The following is a 17,662-nucleotide window of genomic DNA, read 5'->3' as shown; positions in this document are numbered from 1 at the left end:
GCTTACCTCTTCTGCACTCAGGGTAATGGTGGTACGGCAGCCAGGAAGCCTTCTTCTGGGCTCTGGGAGTGGCTCACCTCCTCTGCACTGGGGGTGGTGGTGGTGGTGGTGAAGATTTTTTTTCCTTAAATTTTTTTATTGGTACATTTTAGGTATACAGTTTGTTTACATTTATCATTGGGTGCTGTACCTGTATGTGATGTATCTTGGTTCTTATTTTTTCCCCATTACCTGTGCATCCTTCACCCCCTCCACTCTTCCATATTTACATAGACTTCATTTCCATTTTTTTTCTTTTCTCATAATTTTTCCTTTCCCTTCTTTCCTTTCCCCTTCCCCTCCCACCACCCCTACCCCTTTGGACCTTTTCTTCCTATTTCAAATTATCCATTACTTGTTTTAATCATTTTAATCCTTATTTACACTTTCACTTTTTCACACTAGAGAAACTATTCAGTATTTATACATGTGTCCTATTTATTTCACTTTAAAGTATGGCCTCAATATACATCCATTTAGATGTAAATGTCTCTAGTTTCTCGTTCTTCATGGGTGAGTAGTACTCCATTTTATAAAAAACCACATCCTTCCAGTTGATGGGGACTTAGGCTGTTTCCATGCTTTAGCTATTACAAACTGTACCGCTATAAACATGGGTGCACATATATCTCTGTGGTATGATTCTTTTTTTTTTTTTTTTTGGTACCGGGGATTGAACTTGAGACCTTGTGCTTGCGAGGCAGGTGCCGGAACCACTGAGCTAAATCCCTGGCCCTGTTCTTTTAATTCTTTTGCTAAGATACCCAGCAGGGGAATAGCTGGGTCAAATGGGACCTCTAGCCCTAGTTCTTTGAGGTATCTCCATACTGATTTCCACAGTGGTTGCACCAGTCTGCATTCCCACCAACAATAGAGAAGGGTTCCTTTCTCCCCACACCCCCACCAGCATTTGTTATTGTTAATTTCTTGATAGTAGCCATTCTTTCTGGGGTGAGGTGGAATCTCAGTGTTGTTTTCATCTGCGTCTCTCAAATGACCAGTGATGTTGAACATTTTTTTCATATATTTATTTGCTGCTTTTACTTCTTTGTCTGAGAAGTGTCTGTTCATTTCAGATGCCTATTTTTGGATTGGGTCTTTGAATTTGGGGAGTCTGATTTTTTTCAGTTCTTTATATATTCTGGATAGTATTCCTTTGTCTAGGGTACAGCTGGTAATAATTTTTTCCCACATTGTAGGTTGTCTCTTAGCTCTGTTGGTCGTTTCTCTTACAGTGCAGAAGCTTTTTAATAAGATGAGATCCCAGTTGTTGATTCTTTGTGCTAGCTCCCATGCTACTGAGGTTTTGTTCATAAAGTCTTTTCCTGTGCCAATGTCTTCAAGAGTTCTTTGTAACTTATCTTCCAGCAAGTTTAGTGTTTGTCTTAATGTTTAGATCTTTAATCCACTTTGATCTTAGTTTAGTGCATGGTGATAGGTATGGGTCTAGTTTTAATCTTTGGCAGGTTGAAATCCAGTTTTTCCAACACCATTTATTAAATAGGCTATCTTTCCTCCAATGAGGGTGATTGGCTCCTTTGTTAAAGATGAGATGGCTGAGTATGTCTGAAGTTGTTTCTGCATCTTCTGATCTATTCCACTGATACGTGGGTCTGTTTCTTTGCCAGTACTGTGCTGTTTTTATCACAGCAGCCTTGTAGTATGGTTTCAAGTTGGGGATTGTGATACCACTGCCATGTCCCTGTTGCCTAGAATTGCTTTTGCTATTCTAGGTGTCTTGAAGAGTTTTTTTTGATAACAACTAATTGGAGTTCTATATACCTCACTTATCTGTATGTCAAGTCCTTTTTGCCTGTGTGGGAAGTTTTCTGTCATTACTCTGTGAACAGGTTTTTTATGTCATTTGGGCTATCTCCTGGTTTTTCATTGACTCTGGTGAATCTTACCTTATTCTTTTTCACATTATCTAGTAAGTAGCTGCTGGATTGATTTTTTGTGGTTCCTTGCTAGTTTTAAGAAATCTTTCTTGGGCTGGGGATTTAGCTCAGTGTTTTCGCTGCCTGCTGCGCCAGCCCAAGGACCTGAGTTCGATCTCCGGTATCAAAAAAAAAAAGAAATCTTTCTTTTCATGATCACTAACCACAATCCTGTCTTCTATACCTGATATTCTGTCCACGCATTGCCTCATTCTGCTGCATATACTTTCAGTGGGATTTTTAACCTCCTAGATATCTGTTTGAATCTGTTTCATGGATTCCATTTCTTTCTTATACTGGGTGTTCATGATTTCCATCATTTTCCTGAGCTCCTCCTTTATTTTATTTTATTTTCTTTGGTACTGGAGATTAAGCTCAGGACTTTGCGCTTGCAAGGGCAGGAGTGGTGCCACTGAGCTAAATCCCTGGCTCTGTTTTTAAAAAAATCTGTATCTGCTCTAGAATCACTAAGCATGTCTTTCATTCTGGTCACCATCTCTGTAATTATCTGAAAAATTATTTATTTTTTGATTTTTTTCTAGAGCCTAGTTTATCTGCTTTGTTATTTCCATTGTTACCATTTCAGAGAGTAGGTGGCTTTTGGATTGTTCTACCTCATTGACCCCTGGGTTTGCCTTTGGTGAGCTGAAAGTCTGGGTGTGGGTTGCATCTTATTTAAATGTCTTTCCATTTTAGGCAGAATTTTTCTTTTTTCTTTCTTTTTTTTTTTTTTTGGTACCAGGGATCAAACTCAGGACCTTTTGCTTTTGAGGCAGGCGGCAGAACTACTAAGCTAAATCCCTGGCCCTTGTCTTCCCATTTTATATTTTTTTCTTTTTAGTTTTATTTCTGGGTTGATGCTTGTAAATTGTTTATAGTGAGTAGCTTTATTGCCAGTATTCAGAACCCTTAGGGAATGACTACTTGCTTTTGGGTTTTGAGTCTGTTGCAAGATCCTACCCTTTCAGTTAATAGGGATGAGAAGTTTCTATCTGCTTGGCCCAGCCCCTGGTTCTTTGGCACTCGGCTATAATATTTTTTCAGATCTTCAGGCAATCTCAGTCTTGGTATACCAGGAAGGACAACTGATTAGTACAGTTATGTCACCTTGGCTAAAGTAGTACAATCAGCGATAACAGTGACATCAAACACAGCCTAGAAAATGGCAAATTGTGGTAACTATTAATTTGCCACCTGTAACAGTGTGATTTGTGGTTTTATAACAAAATCTAAAATGAACCAGTATGTAGTAAATAACTCCTCAATAGGATAATTTTACCCTTAGGGGAGAAAATTTAAAAGGGGTTGGGGGAAAATAGTGAAATAGCAGAAGAAGAAGAGATTAGAAGCAGGGGTGGATGACAAAGGAAGATCTTCCAAACCTTGGGAAAAGGGTGAAGAAGATAGTATGGAAAGAGAGAAGAAAGAAATAAAAACAGAAGGGCTGGACTGGGGATTTAGCTCAGTGGTTCTCCTGCCTTCTGTGCAAGCGCAAGGACCTGAGTTTGATCCCCGGTACCAAAAACAACCCAAAACAAAACTCAAAAACAGAAGGGCTGGGGATTTAGCTCAGTGGCACTGTGCCTACCTTGTAAGCACAAGGTCCTGACTTTGATCCCCGGTTCTGCAAAAAGAAAAAAAAATAAAAACAGAAATAAAATAGAACAACAACAAAAAACTAGAAACTGTGTTCCCACTCAATGTAAAAACAATAAAGAGATAAAACAAAATAGAACAAGACCAAAAAACAGGAAAGAGAGAGGAAAAAGAAAAAATTAGGAATAAAAAAATGAAAAAGAAAAAAAAGGTCCAATTTAAAGTGTGTCTCTTGGGCAAACAGAGTCCAGATCTGAATTGATTAATCCCAGCAATCCAGCTGTAGTTTTAGGGTAGGGTAATGGGTAATCCAGCAAGCCTGCACCTTTAGTTCCACTGAAGTTTTGCCTGCTTTCTGGCTATGAGGCTGGAACCAGATTTGCTGAGCCTGTAGTAGTCCGCACACCTCCTGACAGCTTGAACCCCTGCTCTCAGACCTCCTGCCAACTTGAACTAGGAACCCTCACAGCAACACCCAGAGCCCCTAGCTGGAGTTGGCCTGTAGCTGTTCTGGGTTCTGAGCTCAGTTGGCCCTCTCCAAGATGGCTACAGGCCAATCACCTTCTCCTGGGGGATGTCTGACCCCAAAATAATTCACCAGCTGCTGCATCCACTGCGTCCACTGCTCCATTCCACTGGTGATTATCTGTGGAGGCCTCTGGGGTTGCCAGTAGTCACCATGAAAGTGCAGGTTTGACCCACCCTTCCCTCGCCCAGACAAAGCACTGCCTACCACCTGCCTCCTTTTCGTTGAAGTCTCTCTTTGCTCTCTCAGTGGTCTTCAGTTCTCACTTCAGATCCTTCCTGAGTCCTGGGGAATCCACTTCCCTTTTCCTCCTCCTCATGCTGCTATATTCCAGTGTCTGGACACCAAATCTTGAAGAAGCTCTTTCTCTGATGCTCACCACTCTGAGTTGTCATCGTCCCCCCCCCCCGATATTAAATAGTAAAAGCTGGGTTTATTCCCCTCTAGAACAGTAGTTCTCCATCTATAGTATGAATAAAATTTACCTGAGCAACTTGTTATGATGTAGCTTGTTATTATTCCTTGCCCTTGCCCCGCACCAACAGATCTGTACTAACTGGGCCCTCTTCCATCCATCATAATTTTGATATAGGCAGCCTTATTCTTTTTTGTTTGTTTGTGTTTGTTTTTTGAGAGGATTTTGCTATGCAGTTCAGGCTGGCCTCGAACTCACAGCAGTCCTCCTAGCTCAGCCTCCTGAGTGCTGGGATTACAGGCATGTGTCACCGCATCCCGCCCTTGCTCCTATTCAAAACCTTTAACCCTGAGGAATGAACTCTTGGTAGATCACAGGGAAAATGGTAGTATCAGCTGCTGCCTTATTTTGGATTCCTCAGTAGGTATAAATTGAGCTCTTGGAAGCTAGTTGGTGGCCTTTCTTCAGCTTTTTTCTTCTTTCTTCAACTTTAAGTAGCCCTTATTTTGTTTTAGAGTATTTTGGAACTTCTAGGTTACCAATGTTGGTGGTCTTGGTGAGCAGCAAGATCTCACCCTCCTACAGTGTTACATCTTTCTGCCAAGGGATTAAATTCACAAAACTTTTTTCCTTGCTTTATGCCAAAGTCCCTGATGAATCCTCATGAAAGAGCAAACTTAAACAAAGTAGACTTGAAAATTTTATTGTGTGATTTTTTTTTCTTTTGTGATTTTTTTTCTTATTGTCTGAATTTACTATGATCTGGATAATATTGCTTTTGTAGCAAGTAGAGGGATAATTAAACCAACATTAAGGTGCGAAAGGGAAAGCCGGGCATGGTGGTGGATGCCACTTGGGAGACTGAGGCAGGAGGATCTTTTCCAGAGTTCGAGGACAACCTGCCTTAAACTCACTGTTTAGCCCAGGCTGGCCTCAAACCCACAGTGATCTTCCTATCCCAGCCTCCTGAGTGCTGGGATCACAGGTGTGCCCACCACTCCTGGAAGCTAAATGTTATCCTGTAGTTTTGACACAGTGTTTCTTCAGGAGAATTGGGGCTGGAGGTGCAATTTTCGCTTTGGATGGGCTGATGATCCTGAGAGATTGAGAATGTGTCTGCTGGCCAGGCGTGGTGTTGCTGTCTGTAATCCTGTTGGTCTGAGGGGCTGAGGCAGGAGGATTCCCAGTTCCAGCCCAGCCTGGGCAGTTTAGCAATTATTGGTAGGCTGTCTCAAAAAAAAAAAAAAAAAAAAGGCTGGAGATGTAGTATAAGGAAATTTGGAAACTTAAGTGACAGAAATACGATTTACATGGGTGAGGGGAACTTTTAACTTTTTAATTAGGATGTTATCGCAGACTTACAGGTTTAAAAAAAGAATAATACAGTTAAAACCCGATGTGGTTGGCTGCTTGGGCAACTTAGACCTTATCTCAAGATGAGATTTTTAAAAGGTCTGGGAATGTGGCTGAGTTATGGTAGAGGGTCTGCCTACCATGTGTTAGGGCCTGGGTTCAGTCCTTAATATTTTAAAAACAAAATTTAAAAAATCTGATCTCACCCGCGCCCCATTCCTGTAAGTCACATTCTGGGAAGACTAAGGAAAGATAAAAATGGAACTGAAGGTATTTTGTCTACTTTTAGGTCCCAGGTTGGGAGTACTTTAATTAATAACTCCCCTTGCAGTGAGAGGAGGCACTAATGAACTTAATTCTCCTTTGTTAACATTTTGGCCTGGAGTACTTTAGCAGAAGCTCTTTATGGTATGTATTAAAGTGAATCTAGAGGTTACTTAGTTGTTCAAAGTGTTACTGCACTGACTGCAACATAGATTCTCTTTGTTTTGTTTTTTTGAGACAACCTCTACTGTATGGCTCAGCCTGGCCTTTCATATGCTGTGTAGTCCAGGCTGACCTCAAACTCATGATCCTCCAGCCTCAGCCTCCTGAGTGCTGGGAATATAGACAGATCCTTAAGATCTTAATTGAGACTGATCTAAGAAGATGTAAGGCAAGAATTTATGAAGTAATTTATCAGTGTCTCAATAGAGAGGAATCCAATACCTTTTTTTGTTTTTGTTTTTTGAGACAGGGCTTGCTATGTAGTTCCAGCTGGCTTTCAACTCACTATGTCATCTAAAGTGGCCTTGAGCTTGTGATGATCCTCCTGCCTTAGCTTCCCAAGTGCTGGAATTACAAGCTTGCACTACTATGCCCAGCCTTTGTCAGCAATTTTTTTTTTTTTTTTTATGGTACTGGGAATTGAACTCGGCGGTGGTACCACTGAGCTAAATTCCCGGCCCTGTCAGCCTTTTGACTCTTAATACCTTTGCCATTAACACTTGTCCTCAAAATGCCAGAGAAATTGAAAGATGTTATGTGCTGGGCCAGGGATGCTCTCTAGGGTTTCCGTGTCTGGTTTGTAAGGTGTAATTAAGAGCCCAGGCTTTTTGGTCAGACAAGTCTAGGTTTAAATCCTAGCTCTGCTGCTGCTAGCTGTGTGACCTTGGATAAGCTACATAGTTTCTCTAAGTTTTAGTCCTCCATTGGAAAAATGAGGGTATATTAAGGAAGCTTTATCAGGGGGGTAGGAGATAGATAGGATGCGTTATAATATGTCAAGCACCTTGTACAGTACCTTGCACATAAAAGAGTGACCAGTAAGTGGTTACTTAGCTGCGCCTAGGTCAGTCACACTGCGCTGATCTAGGAAGCATGCCAGCTAGGGGAGCCCTTGGTGTGAGGCTTGCAGGTGTTTATGGAGGCGGATACTCCGTTTACGGGGACAGCAGTAGGAAAACGGTTTCTCTCCCTAGTGCTGGTTTCAGCATCTCTTTTATGGTTTTAAAAAAAATGTTTCTCATATAGATTTGGGTCTTCTTTTTAGGGAGACCAAAGAAGGAGGAAAAATTATTGTGGAAATTGATGACAAAGTGGCAAAAATCAGAAATATAAAGGTAAGCCTGAAAGTATTTTCCATTTGCTTTCCACTGGCGGGCTGATTTTGGAATGGTGTGTATGTGAGTGTGTTTAAAATGAGAAAGGAAAGGAAAGAGCCTATAAGGGGAATTGTAGGAAAACCTTGGACCAATTGTAAAGCAAATTAAAAAATAAATCAAAAAATAAGTGCAAGGAGTGTGGTGGTTGTAGCCTGTCTTATCAAATAGGTGCAGCTGCTTTGGAAACTGATAGGGAGCTGCTTTGAAAATAAACACAAAGGATGCTATGGAGCCATGATGAGCTTAACTCATGCCATGGGCAGTGCAGTGTCTTACTTGCCCAGCTACGACTGTTTTAAGCCTTTTAACTGATACCACTTTAAAGAAGTGATGGCGAACCTTTTAGAGACTGAGCGCCCATGCTACAACTCCCTGCCCCTTATCAAAAGGAGCCAACACTACAGTTAAACCTGAATACTGAGGGTTTTTTTGTTGCTGTTGTTTTTGTTTTTTTGGTACTGGGGATCAAACTTGGGACTTGTGCTTGCGAGGCAGGCAGCTGCACCACTGAGCTAAATTCCCGGCCCTTGAATACTGAGTTTTAGTTTAGAAAGAATAACTGTTATCCAACAATGCTCAGCAAGTTGCTGGGGCAACTTGGCTCTCTTGTCGACAGAAAGGGATCTGTGTGCCCAGGGTGGCATGCGTGCCACAGGTTCACCACCACTGTTTTAGAAGTATTAGGGATTTTAGGGTGTACCTGACAATGCGGGATTTTGGCCATAGTGAGGTCCAGGTAACAGCATCAGTTCCCAAAAGGGAGTTGGTCACTAGCCTGAGTCTTGTTACAGATTTTCTTTCATAGATGTAACTGAACTTTGAGTCATAGTTGAACAGACACAGGGAACTTTCTTCCCTACCCCCTCCTCCTTCCTAGAGCTAATTTCTTTCATCTCCTTGCTCCGTTTATCTGACCAGTGGAAGATGGAAGGGTTTGTCCTTTGTAGGCTTTGAGGAATGGAGAGAAGGGGAAGTTGACCATATGATCACTATTGCAGTAAGCTCACAGGTGGAGACCAGCATTCCTGAGAGCCTGGGAAACTGACTGGCAAGTGTGAGGGTTGTCTGGACCCCAGGCCTCAGAGCCATGCCTCTTTCTGTGATGTGATCTGTTTCTTCTTGTCACAAGCTCTCTGCTAAAAGAATGGGACCTGCCAGACTCGACAGGAGCTCCCTGGGAACAAAAGACCTTTTATTTTTTTGCTGTCTTTTATTTATATCTCTGTTGCCTAATCAATTTAGTTGTTTTATTCTGAGATCTCATTTTTGGTTCTTAAGAATAAATCTTGGCCAAGGTCAAACTTCAGCTTACCTGCTAGACAGCCCCCTGTCTGCTTGTTTTCTTAAAGTCAGTTATCCACTAATAATCTCTTACCCACTGTGACAGCCTCATTCTTCTCTAGGTTTGTGCGTGTGTGTGTGTGTGTTGGCGGTTGGTATTGGAGATTGAACCCAGGGAACACTGAGCTACATTGCTAGGCTTTAATTAATTATTTATTTATTTTTAAAATTTTGAGACAGGGTCCCACTAAGCTGCCAGGATGGCCTTAAATATGTTTATATGTCTGGCTGCCAGGTGGCTCTGATTTGAATTTGATTGTTCCTGCCAACTTGAATCACCAGTGGTATATGCATGACTGTCACATCAAGCGGCTTATACCGCTTCTCAGGGAGTCTTTCATTACAGTAACGCAAAGAAAGATGTTGATTTAGCAGACCAGATGTCATCTTATTACTATTCCTTAAGTAAAACCTTAAAATGGTATAAAAAAATTGTAGCAGCTAATTTATGATATAGCAATTATGAATGCATATAATATACACCAGCAATGGGGTGCTTTTAAGATATCCATGTTAAAATTCAGAGAATTAATTATTGACAAACTATTCATGAATAGAAATAAATTTCTTTTAATAAAATAAATTTGTTATAATTTTAATTGGTATGAATGTTAATACTTACATTTGTGCAGTATTTATTCAAATTCAAGCAACTAGATTCGGTCCATTGACAGACTTTTTATTAATTTTATAATTAAAAAGACTGAAAAAAGTGATTAGCTGGGGCCAGGGATTTAGCTCAGTGGTGATGCACCTGTCTTGCAAGCGCAAGGTTCAGAGTTCAATCTCCAGTACCAAAAAATAGTGATTAGCTCCATTTGTACCACAGGAGTACAAGCAGGTGGATGATATAGTCATGCATGTACCACTGGTTGTTCAAGCTAGTGGGAATGTGTTAAACTTGTGATCCTCTTGCTTCAGCCTCCTGATTAGCATGAATAGTTGGCCTTACAGGCGTGCACCACACCTGTGCTTCAGTGGGTTTGTGTGTGTGTGTGTGTGTGTGTGTGTGAGTGAGTGAGATACTAGGGATTGAACCTTTGCACTGACCAAAGCCCTTTTTATTTTGATGCAGGGTCTCGTCGCTAAGTTGCCCAGCCTGGGCTTTTCAGAGTGCTGGGATTACAGGCATGTGGCACTGCAGCTCGCACTTCTGTAGTTTTTTTTTGTTTGGTTTTTGTTTTTTTTTTGGTACCAGGGATCAAACTCGGGACCTTGTGCTTGCGAGACAGGTGGCAGAACCACTGAGCTAAATCCCTGGCCCACTTCTGTAGTTTTTGATTAATTGGTGTCAGGCTTGTCTTCCCCTGTCCAGAGTCTGAATTTTAAATAGTAAGTTAATGCATGTCTGTGAATAATGCCATTCTCCACAGTATTCAGAGGTCAGTGCAGCTCTAAGCTCTGGCTCTCCCCTCATCTACCTTGAGCACTTGGATTGTTTCTCGCTGTGTCCAACGTGGTTTCTGCTTTGCTGGGTGTTGATAACCCGGAGGACTCAGTGAAAGCTGCAGACTGAGGGACCCTGTCAGGCTCAAGGGCTGAACTACTCATACACTCCCAATATCCTCTGTGGAAATACTGAGAGAAAAATGATAGTGGTGAAGAGGCCCAGAGAGAGGCTTTTTAAACTCAGAAGCATCCCTGCATGTCAGTCTCAGATGGCTGGTGCAGGTACAGACATGAGAGTGTGACAGACGTGTGATAGACGTGTAATAGTTTAGTTCTCTGGACTTTGTCCCTGATGAGATGGAGACAGGCCATCTTTTTTCTTGTGCAGGTGTCCTGAACATTCCCATTGCCAATCTAGGTCTCTCTGATGGCATTAGTCACATTTCTCTTGCTTTTGGGGCAAAATACCTGACGTATGCAACTTAAAGGAGAAGAAGTTTATTTTGCCTTGCAGTTTTCAGAGGATTCAGTCCATGGTTAACTGGCTCCTAGGCAGAAGTATCATGGGCAGAGTGGATGGTGGAGGAAGAGTGTTCATCTTAGGGCAACCAGGGAGCAGAGAGAGGGGAAGGGGCTGAGATAAGAACACACCCTTCCAGGAAAAGAAAAAATATGAGAAAAGGAAAGGATGGAAACAAAGTCTTTGTAAATAGGGAAGGGTGGAGGGGGTGAAGGGAGGGCAGGGGAAGGGGAAAAAGTAAGAACCAAGATACATCATGTAATGGTACAAGATCCCATGATGAATGTAACCGTACTATATACCTAAAATGTACCAATAAAGTTAATGGGAAAAAAAAGAACACACCCTTCCAGGTTATGTCCCAGTGAACTCCTTCCATAACTAGACCTCACCTCCTGATGACACATTCAGCTGTGAACTTGATGAAGGGTTACTCTATCGATGAGGTCAGTGCCCCGGAGATTCAGCAGTTACCTTCCAGATGGCCCACCCCTGAACACTCGAACCTTTTGGGGAACATTTAGATCTGGGAAACATTTAGATCTGAACCCTAACACTTGAATAATACAGGGTAGACAAGTGCCACTAGGCAGTGTCTGATATTGTAATATTGGACTCTGTGTTTAATTTTAGGTGGACAGTCGACCTGACAGCTTTGGAGACTCCCGGGAGAAGGTTGTGGCATTCAGCTTTGATTACTGCTACTGGTCAGTCAACCCAGAGGACCCTCAGTATGCATCTCAAGATGTGGTAATGTCATTTTCCTTCATGTTCCTCAGTTCTTTTATTTATATAATCAGGGAGTGAACCCAGAGCCTTTGCACTGAGCTGCATCCCCAGCTCTTATATTTTCATTTTTAAATGAGGTATCTTGTTAAGTGACTGAGTTCCCCAGGATGGGCTCAAACATGAAATCTTCCTGCCTCAACGTCCAAGAGTGCTGGGATTACAGGCATGCACCATGACACTTGGTTTGTCTGATCTTTTTAAAAAAGTATATCATAAAGGTACTTTTCAAGGTCGTTATGACATAGTTGCACAGATTGGAAGTATTCTATTTCTATTTTTTTGGGTACCGGGAATCAAACTCCAGTCCTTGTGTTTATGAGGCAGGTGGCAGAACCACTGAGCTAAATCCCCGGCCCGGGAAGTATTCTAATTGGTACCTCAAACTTAAAAAAAATTTTGGTACTTCAAACTTAAAAAAAAAGTTTAGTACAAGCTGCCAAGTTTTTAATAAGAAAAATTTCACATTCCTGCCTTGTGAGCACAAAGTCCTGAGTTTGGTCCCTGGAACCAACAAAACAAAAAGAAAAATTTCAATACAACAAAAGACCATTGGCCTTTTTTTTCTTTCTTTCTTTTTTTTTTGGTACCGGGGATCGAACTTGGGTCCTTCCGCTTGCAAGGCAGGCGGCGGAACCACTGAGCTAAATCCCCAGCCCTGGCCTTTTCAAGTATTATTTCTATGGTCGTGTTAACAAAAGAAACTTACTTCATATGCAGTAATCTCATCATATCTTTCCTCAGTTCTTCGTAACTGGATAATTACTGATAATTTAGTATAGAATCTGGTTCCTCGCCGTTTCTTACTTAAGATATTTTGATCAGAAACTAATGATGTTTTGGCCTAAGAAAAGGTAATGAGAGAACCCAGAGGAGGTGGGAAAAGACTGCTTGGTCAGGGCATGAAATTGTTTAGCACCCATGCAGGCCTGGGTCTCAGCATGATTCGAGCAGTGTCAGTCCAGGTGGTATTTTGATCCTGTGATAGTGCATGTGGCTCACCTCAAACATGGCCTTGAATTGTGTGCAGTGGATGGGCTGGTAATCTTAGAGCCTAGCTTGTTTTTGAGCCTTAGGGCTGAACTACTCTAAAATTAGAAAAGAGCATATATTTGGCCTTTTATATTCAGTATTAGTGTGGTTACATAGGAAAAAAAGGATACTATAGTAATGTGTCCTTAGGAAATACCATTGGAATTGGAAATATTTTGGGGGAGACTTGGACAACCACTCCCTTTATGTGTATATACTTTTCAGTAAAAAGCCAGCATCTGTTTTCTGCCAAGTCCTTTAGTCTTTTGTGGAACTTCTTATTATCAAGTCTGAGTCACACAGAGAGACTACGCTGATTTTCTGCTAACGCACACTGCATAGTTCTAAACCATGGAAGCATTCCCTACCCGCTTCTGTGGGGGAGCATTTGGAAAGAAGACCATAGGCCTCTTGAGTCTGTTCTCTATGGAGCGCTTTAGTTGTGAGTGCACCACCTTCATGGTCTTGATATGTTTGCTATAAAGACTCAGCAGAAGAGGGAAGGTGGATATTACCTGACCCCTGTCCAGTCTTCTCTGTCCTTTGGGATATAAGGACACTGGCAGGTCTTTGCTTGAGTTTTATCCCAGCACTTGATGTATGTGAGATATCTGGTTACTGGTATTTTAACTCTTCCATTGAAATCTTCCAAGAAGAGCCAGGAAAGGAACTGACTCTCCGTAAGGGAGGGCAGGACTTCTACAGCAGGATACCATTGTGACTGCATTTGTGACAAAGGACATATTAGCAGAAAGTATGAGCATTTCTGATAGCTGTTTCAGACCTCCCTGGCCATGGCATACCAATGCCTGATATGAATGTACAGAAGAATTAGCTCTTTTATGTAACATTTGATAAAACAGTAATTGTGGAGGGGATGTGTATGTGTTAAAACATATGTGTTATTATCAACAAGTTTGGATACGAGTTTTGTGTGGCTCATGTTTTATATTTATTAATTGTTTGAGTAATCTAGTGGAGACCCAAAAGACAGTAGAGGAGAGTTCATAAATGTGATTCTTCTGTTACCTGATTTGAAAGTTAATGAAAAGTTCCAGTGGGATCAGACAGGAAGCCTGTGCAAAGAGATAAAACCAGTGTCTCCTGAGATTTATTCTGGCTTGTTTAGTAATCACCCGAGTTCCTCATCAGTTCCAGGAAGAGTGAGGATAGGATAGAGAAGGAAGGGAGCCTCTGCCACAGGCTGGAGTAGGGCCAAAGGGCCTAGTATGTCAGGGCTCAACACCAAATGATTCAGGCGGGGGCTTCACTGCTTTAACGTAGAAATCAAAGCCTGGAATCAACCCTAACTGCCATGGCTCTGGGGTCACCAGGGATAGTAAAGGCGGCATGTCATAAAATAGTAGAACTTGGAAGTGAAAGAATTCAGACATTACCTAGTTATCTTCTCTAGAGGATTGGTGATCACATTTGGTGAGGAGTCGGTGTTATTGAAGTATAATTTAGATATAGTAAAATTCATCTTTTATTGTACAGTGTGTAATTCTGAGAGTTTTGACAAACACAGGTATGTTACCAGTACGGCATTATATATATAAAACAGTCCCTCGTGCCAAAAACTCCTTCACGCCCCTTTGTAGTCTCTTTCCCACCCCAGCCCTTTGTAACTTCTGATCTGTTTCCTGAGTCTACAGGTGTTTTACTTTGTTCTGTTTCTGACCCTCTGGTTTTGTCTGTTCCAGAATGTCATGTGAATGGACTCACACAGTGTATAGCTGTTTTGAGTTAGGCGTCTTTCAACTAGTGTGATGTATTTGAGAGTCATCTCTGCTGTGGTATATATTACATCTCTTCCTGACTTTGATTTAGACTGATTTAAATCATCTCACCTAAATGGACTTGTATGGTTTTGGAAACACTGATTCTACCTGTAAAACACGTGGGACCGAGTCCCTGGAGGTCAGTGTTTCTTTGATCCCTGGGTCTCTTATTGATGTAAAGGAAGGATTTCATCACCCTTAGAAATAGAACATTGAGTCAGGCATAATGGTGTACTCCTGTAATCCCAGCACCCAGGAGGCTGAGGCAGGACAATCACTGTGAGTTTGAGGCCAGCCTGGGCTACATAGTAAGTTCAAGGCCAGCCTGAACTGTATACATAGCGAGATCCTGTTTCAACCCCCCCCCCAAAAAAAAACCAAAACCAAAAAAAAAACTACAGCATTAATTGTAGATATCCAGATATTGTATCAGAGCAAAGTATCCAGTTTCTAGTGAGGAAGAGCCAAATGTCTGGCTTTAGGGAGATTTTGAGTAATATCATGAAGGGCCATTCATAGATGGATATTGATGAAAATGTCACCTGTCCAAGTGTTGGTGTTGCCTCATCATAGTTTCTTAGTTTGTTAGAGCTTGAAATTAGTAACCTGGGCTAGGATTTCTGAAGCTCAGCACTACTGACATTTTGACCACGTAATTCTTTGTTGTGGGTGTCTGTCATGCATTATAGGATGTTTACCAGTATTCCTGGCCTCTACCCACTAGATGTCCATAGCAGTCCCTCAGTTGTGACAATCAGAAATATCTTCAGACATTGTCAGCTATTCTAAGCCAGTCCCCTGGAGTTACCAATATAACTCTGGAACTTCTGCAGGTTATCCAGGCACTTACTGCACAAGTAGGCCTGGACCCGTGCTTCCTTATGGTGGTCCTTTCATTGCTTTGTATCATTTTACTTCCCCTCTTTGTATGTTTATTAAGAGTCACAAAAGATAGTTTCAAAATTAGAATTCCTTAGTGTGTTGTTACTTCCAGTCCTTAGTGGTGACATATCTGAGAAAATGGATCAAGGGTCAGCAATGAATCACTAGAGAATAAGTCAGCCACTCAAAGTTCTACTGAGAGGCAGTTTTATTTGTTAAATACCTATTGATGGCAATGTATAACTTAAATGTTTATTATTTTATTTAATTTCTATTAAACCTATATTACTTATCAGCAGCACAGTGCTTGGTCCTGAGTTTGAGCCCTGGTACCAAAACAACAACAACAGTAAATCTATAATTACTTATTCCATTAAGATAAGGAAACTGAAACTCAGAAAGGCGAACCTGAGCTACATAGTTTGTTCAAGGCCAGCCTGAACTACATAGCAGACCCTGTCTCAAAAAACAGAACAAAACAGGGGCTGAGGATTTAGCTCAGTGGCTCTGCCGCCTGCCTCGCAAGCGTATGATCCCAAAGAAAAAACAGAACAAAACAAAACCAAAAAAAGTCATTTACCCAGTAAGTGGTAGAGAGTGATTCAGATCCAAGATTGCTCAACTCTAAACTTCCACTAAGCCTCTCTGGCACTCCAAGTTTACCCCCAAGAAACCCATTTAGCCTACTAGTGGCCTCATCGTCTGTCTATACTTTATTTGATTTAATCCCTTCAACTCCCTAAAGGGTGGAGGATTTTAACCCCCTAACCCCAATTTATAGTTGAGAAAGTTTAGGCTTAGAGATAGTACATGATCTGCCAAACTCACACAATAAGAAATAAATCCTGGATTTTAACACAGGACCATCTGAATGCAAAGTTCGTATTCTTCACTATGCTGCAGTGTTAGAGAAGAGAAGAAAAAGAAAGATATGGGAACTGAAAGAGATGGAAAATTGGGGAAGGAGGGAGAGGGAGGGAGATAAGGAGGCGGGGCAGGGATGTAGTTCAGTGGCACAGTACCTGCAGTGAAGTCTTGAGTTTGAACCCTGGTGCCAAAAAAATAAAAAAGAGAGAGAGAAAGAGAATGATGGTAGAGAATGGGGAGTGGTAGGGGCCCATAGACCTATCCATTATCCATGACCCTTATGTCACCAGCTCTCACTCCCCCCTTTTATGTTTTTGAGGTGTATGTATGTACCCAGTTTGGCCTCAAACTCTTTTTTTGAGACAGGGTCTTGCTATGCAGTTCAGGCTGGCCTAGAACTCACTATGTAGCCCAGACTGGCCTTGAACTCATGGCAATCCTTCTGCCTCAGCCTCCTTAGTGCTGAGATTACAGGTGAGCACCACCACACCCAGAAGTTTAAGGTGGTCTGAATTGTGTGTCCACTCTTTGTGAATATTTAAACTTGTAGCCAAAGGTTTCTTTTCTTTTTTTGGTATCGGGGATCAAACTCTGGACCTTGCTTTTGCGAGGCAGGCGGTGGAACCACTGAGCTAAATCCCTGGCCCGCCAAAGGTTTTTTTCAAAATTGATCTATATTTTATTTGGCTTGAATTGCATTAAAATCAATCTACTTCTCTGACTTGAGACCTGGGTTTGAGTTCAGGCAGAGCCATTTAATAGCTGCTTATTTTGGACAAGTTACTTAAACTGTCTGCATCCTAGCCTTTTTAGTGATAGTAGTACATGCCTCAAAGAGTTACTATGGAAAAGAAATGAAATAATTATGTAAGGTGCCCAGGGCAGTGCTTGCCTAGACATTAGTTCTGTGAGTTCTTAAGTGCTATGACTTGGGTCCCTGTTGTGATACGCATTGTAACAGTGCAAGAGAAGCAAGGCCCAAGCCTTTTTCTAAGAGTTGAACTAGATTTTAAAAGCTGCTCTCTGAATCTGGATATGATCCCTTTTGGGACCAGTGTGCTCTGCTTGGAAAACTAAACTAACTTCCCTTCCTCCTGGTGAGGAACATCTGTTGTGGAGCAGGAGTCCACTCTTCAAGTGTATTGTGTTCGCAAGACTGTGTGTTTGTAAAACTTTCCATGAAGAGCCTTAGCTCAGCTTTACCCATCTAGGGCTCTATGTGTCTGTTCAAAACAAATCCAGACTGAGTCAACAGAAAGTGTGTCCAGGAACAAGAAACTACCCAGCCCTTTGTGGAAAGTAATTGCTCCTATTCTCCTGGGAATCTTTATTTAAAAATGGTCTGTTACTTGGCTAAAACACTGTAAGTTTTCCAGATAAAAAATTATGTGCAGGCCGGGGATTTAGCTCAGTGGTTCTTTCGCCTGCCTCACAAGTGCAAAGTCCCGAGTTTGATCCCCAGTACCAAAAAAAAAAAAAAAAAAAATTGTGTGAGCGAGCAAGAGATTTTTCTCCCTACAAGTACTGAATCCAAAATGAAACTTACAATAGTAAG

The 17,662-nt window shown here is 41.6% G+C and overlaps 1 protein-coding gene across 13 annotated transcripts in view; it reads left to right on the top strand.

The window, feature by feature from the left end:
• Positions 1-17,662, top strand: part of Stard9 (StAR related lipid transfer domain containing 9) — a 170,109-nt gene that overhangs the window by 10,692 nt on the left and 141,755 nt on the right. For 12 of the 13 annotated variants that reach the window (XR_015449741.1, XR_015449742.1, XM_021241909.2 and 9 more), the window contains exons 2-3: positions 7,398-7,467; positions 11,393-11,509. Coding sequence is in view for 8 of the 13 variants with exons in the window: in XM_021241909.2 (XP_021097568.2) it covers positions 7,398-7,467; positions 11,393-11,509 (187 nt within the window). In the remaining 5 variants the exon portion in view is untranslated. The remainder of the gene's footprint in view (positions 1-7,397; positions 7,468-11,392; positions 11,510-17,662) is intronic. The other variant, XM_087207348.1, reaches the window with a different exon arrangement.

Source organism: Heterocephalus glaber, unplaced genomic scaffold, assembly GCF_053883595.1.
Source record: "Heterocephalus glaber isolate CG9 unplaced genomic scaffold, H.glaber_assembly_v1.0 deba00000809, whole genome shotgun sequence".
NCBI classification, from domain to species: domain Eukaryota; kingdom Metazoa; phylum Chordata; class Mammalia; order Rodentia; family Bathyergidae; genus Heterocephalus; species Heterocephalus glaber.
This window is presented reverse-complemented; position numbering and strand designations above follow the sequence as displayed.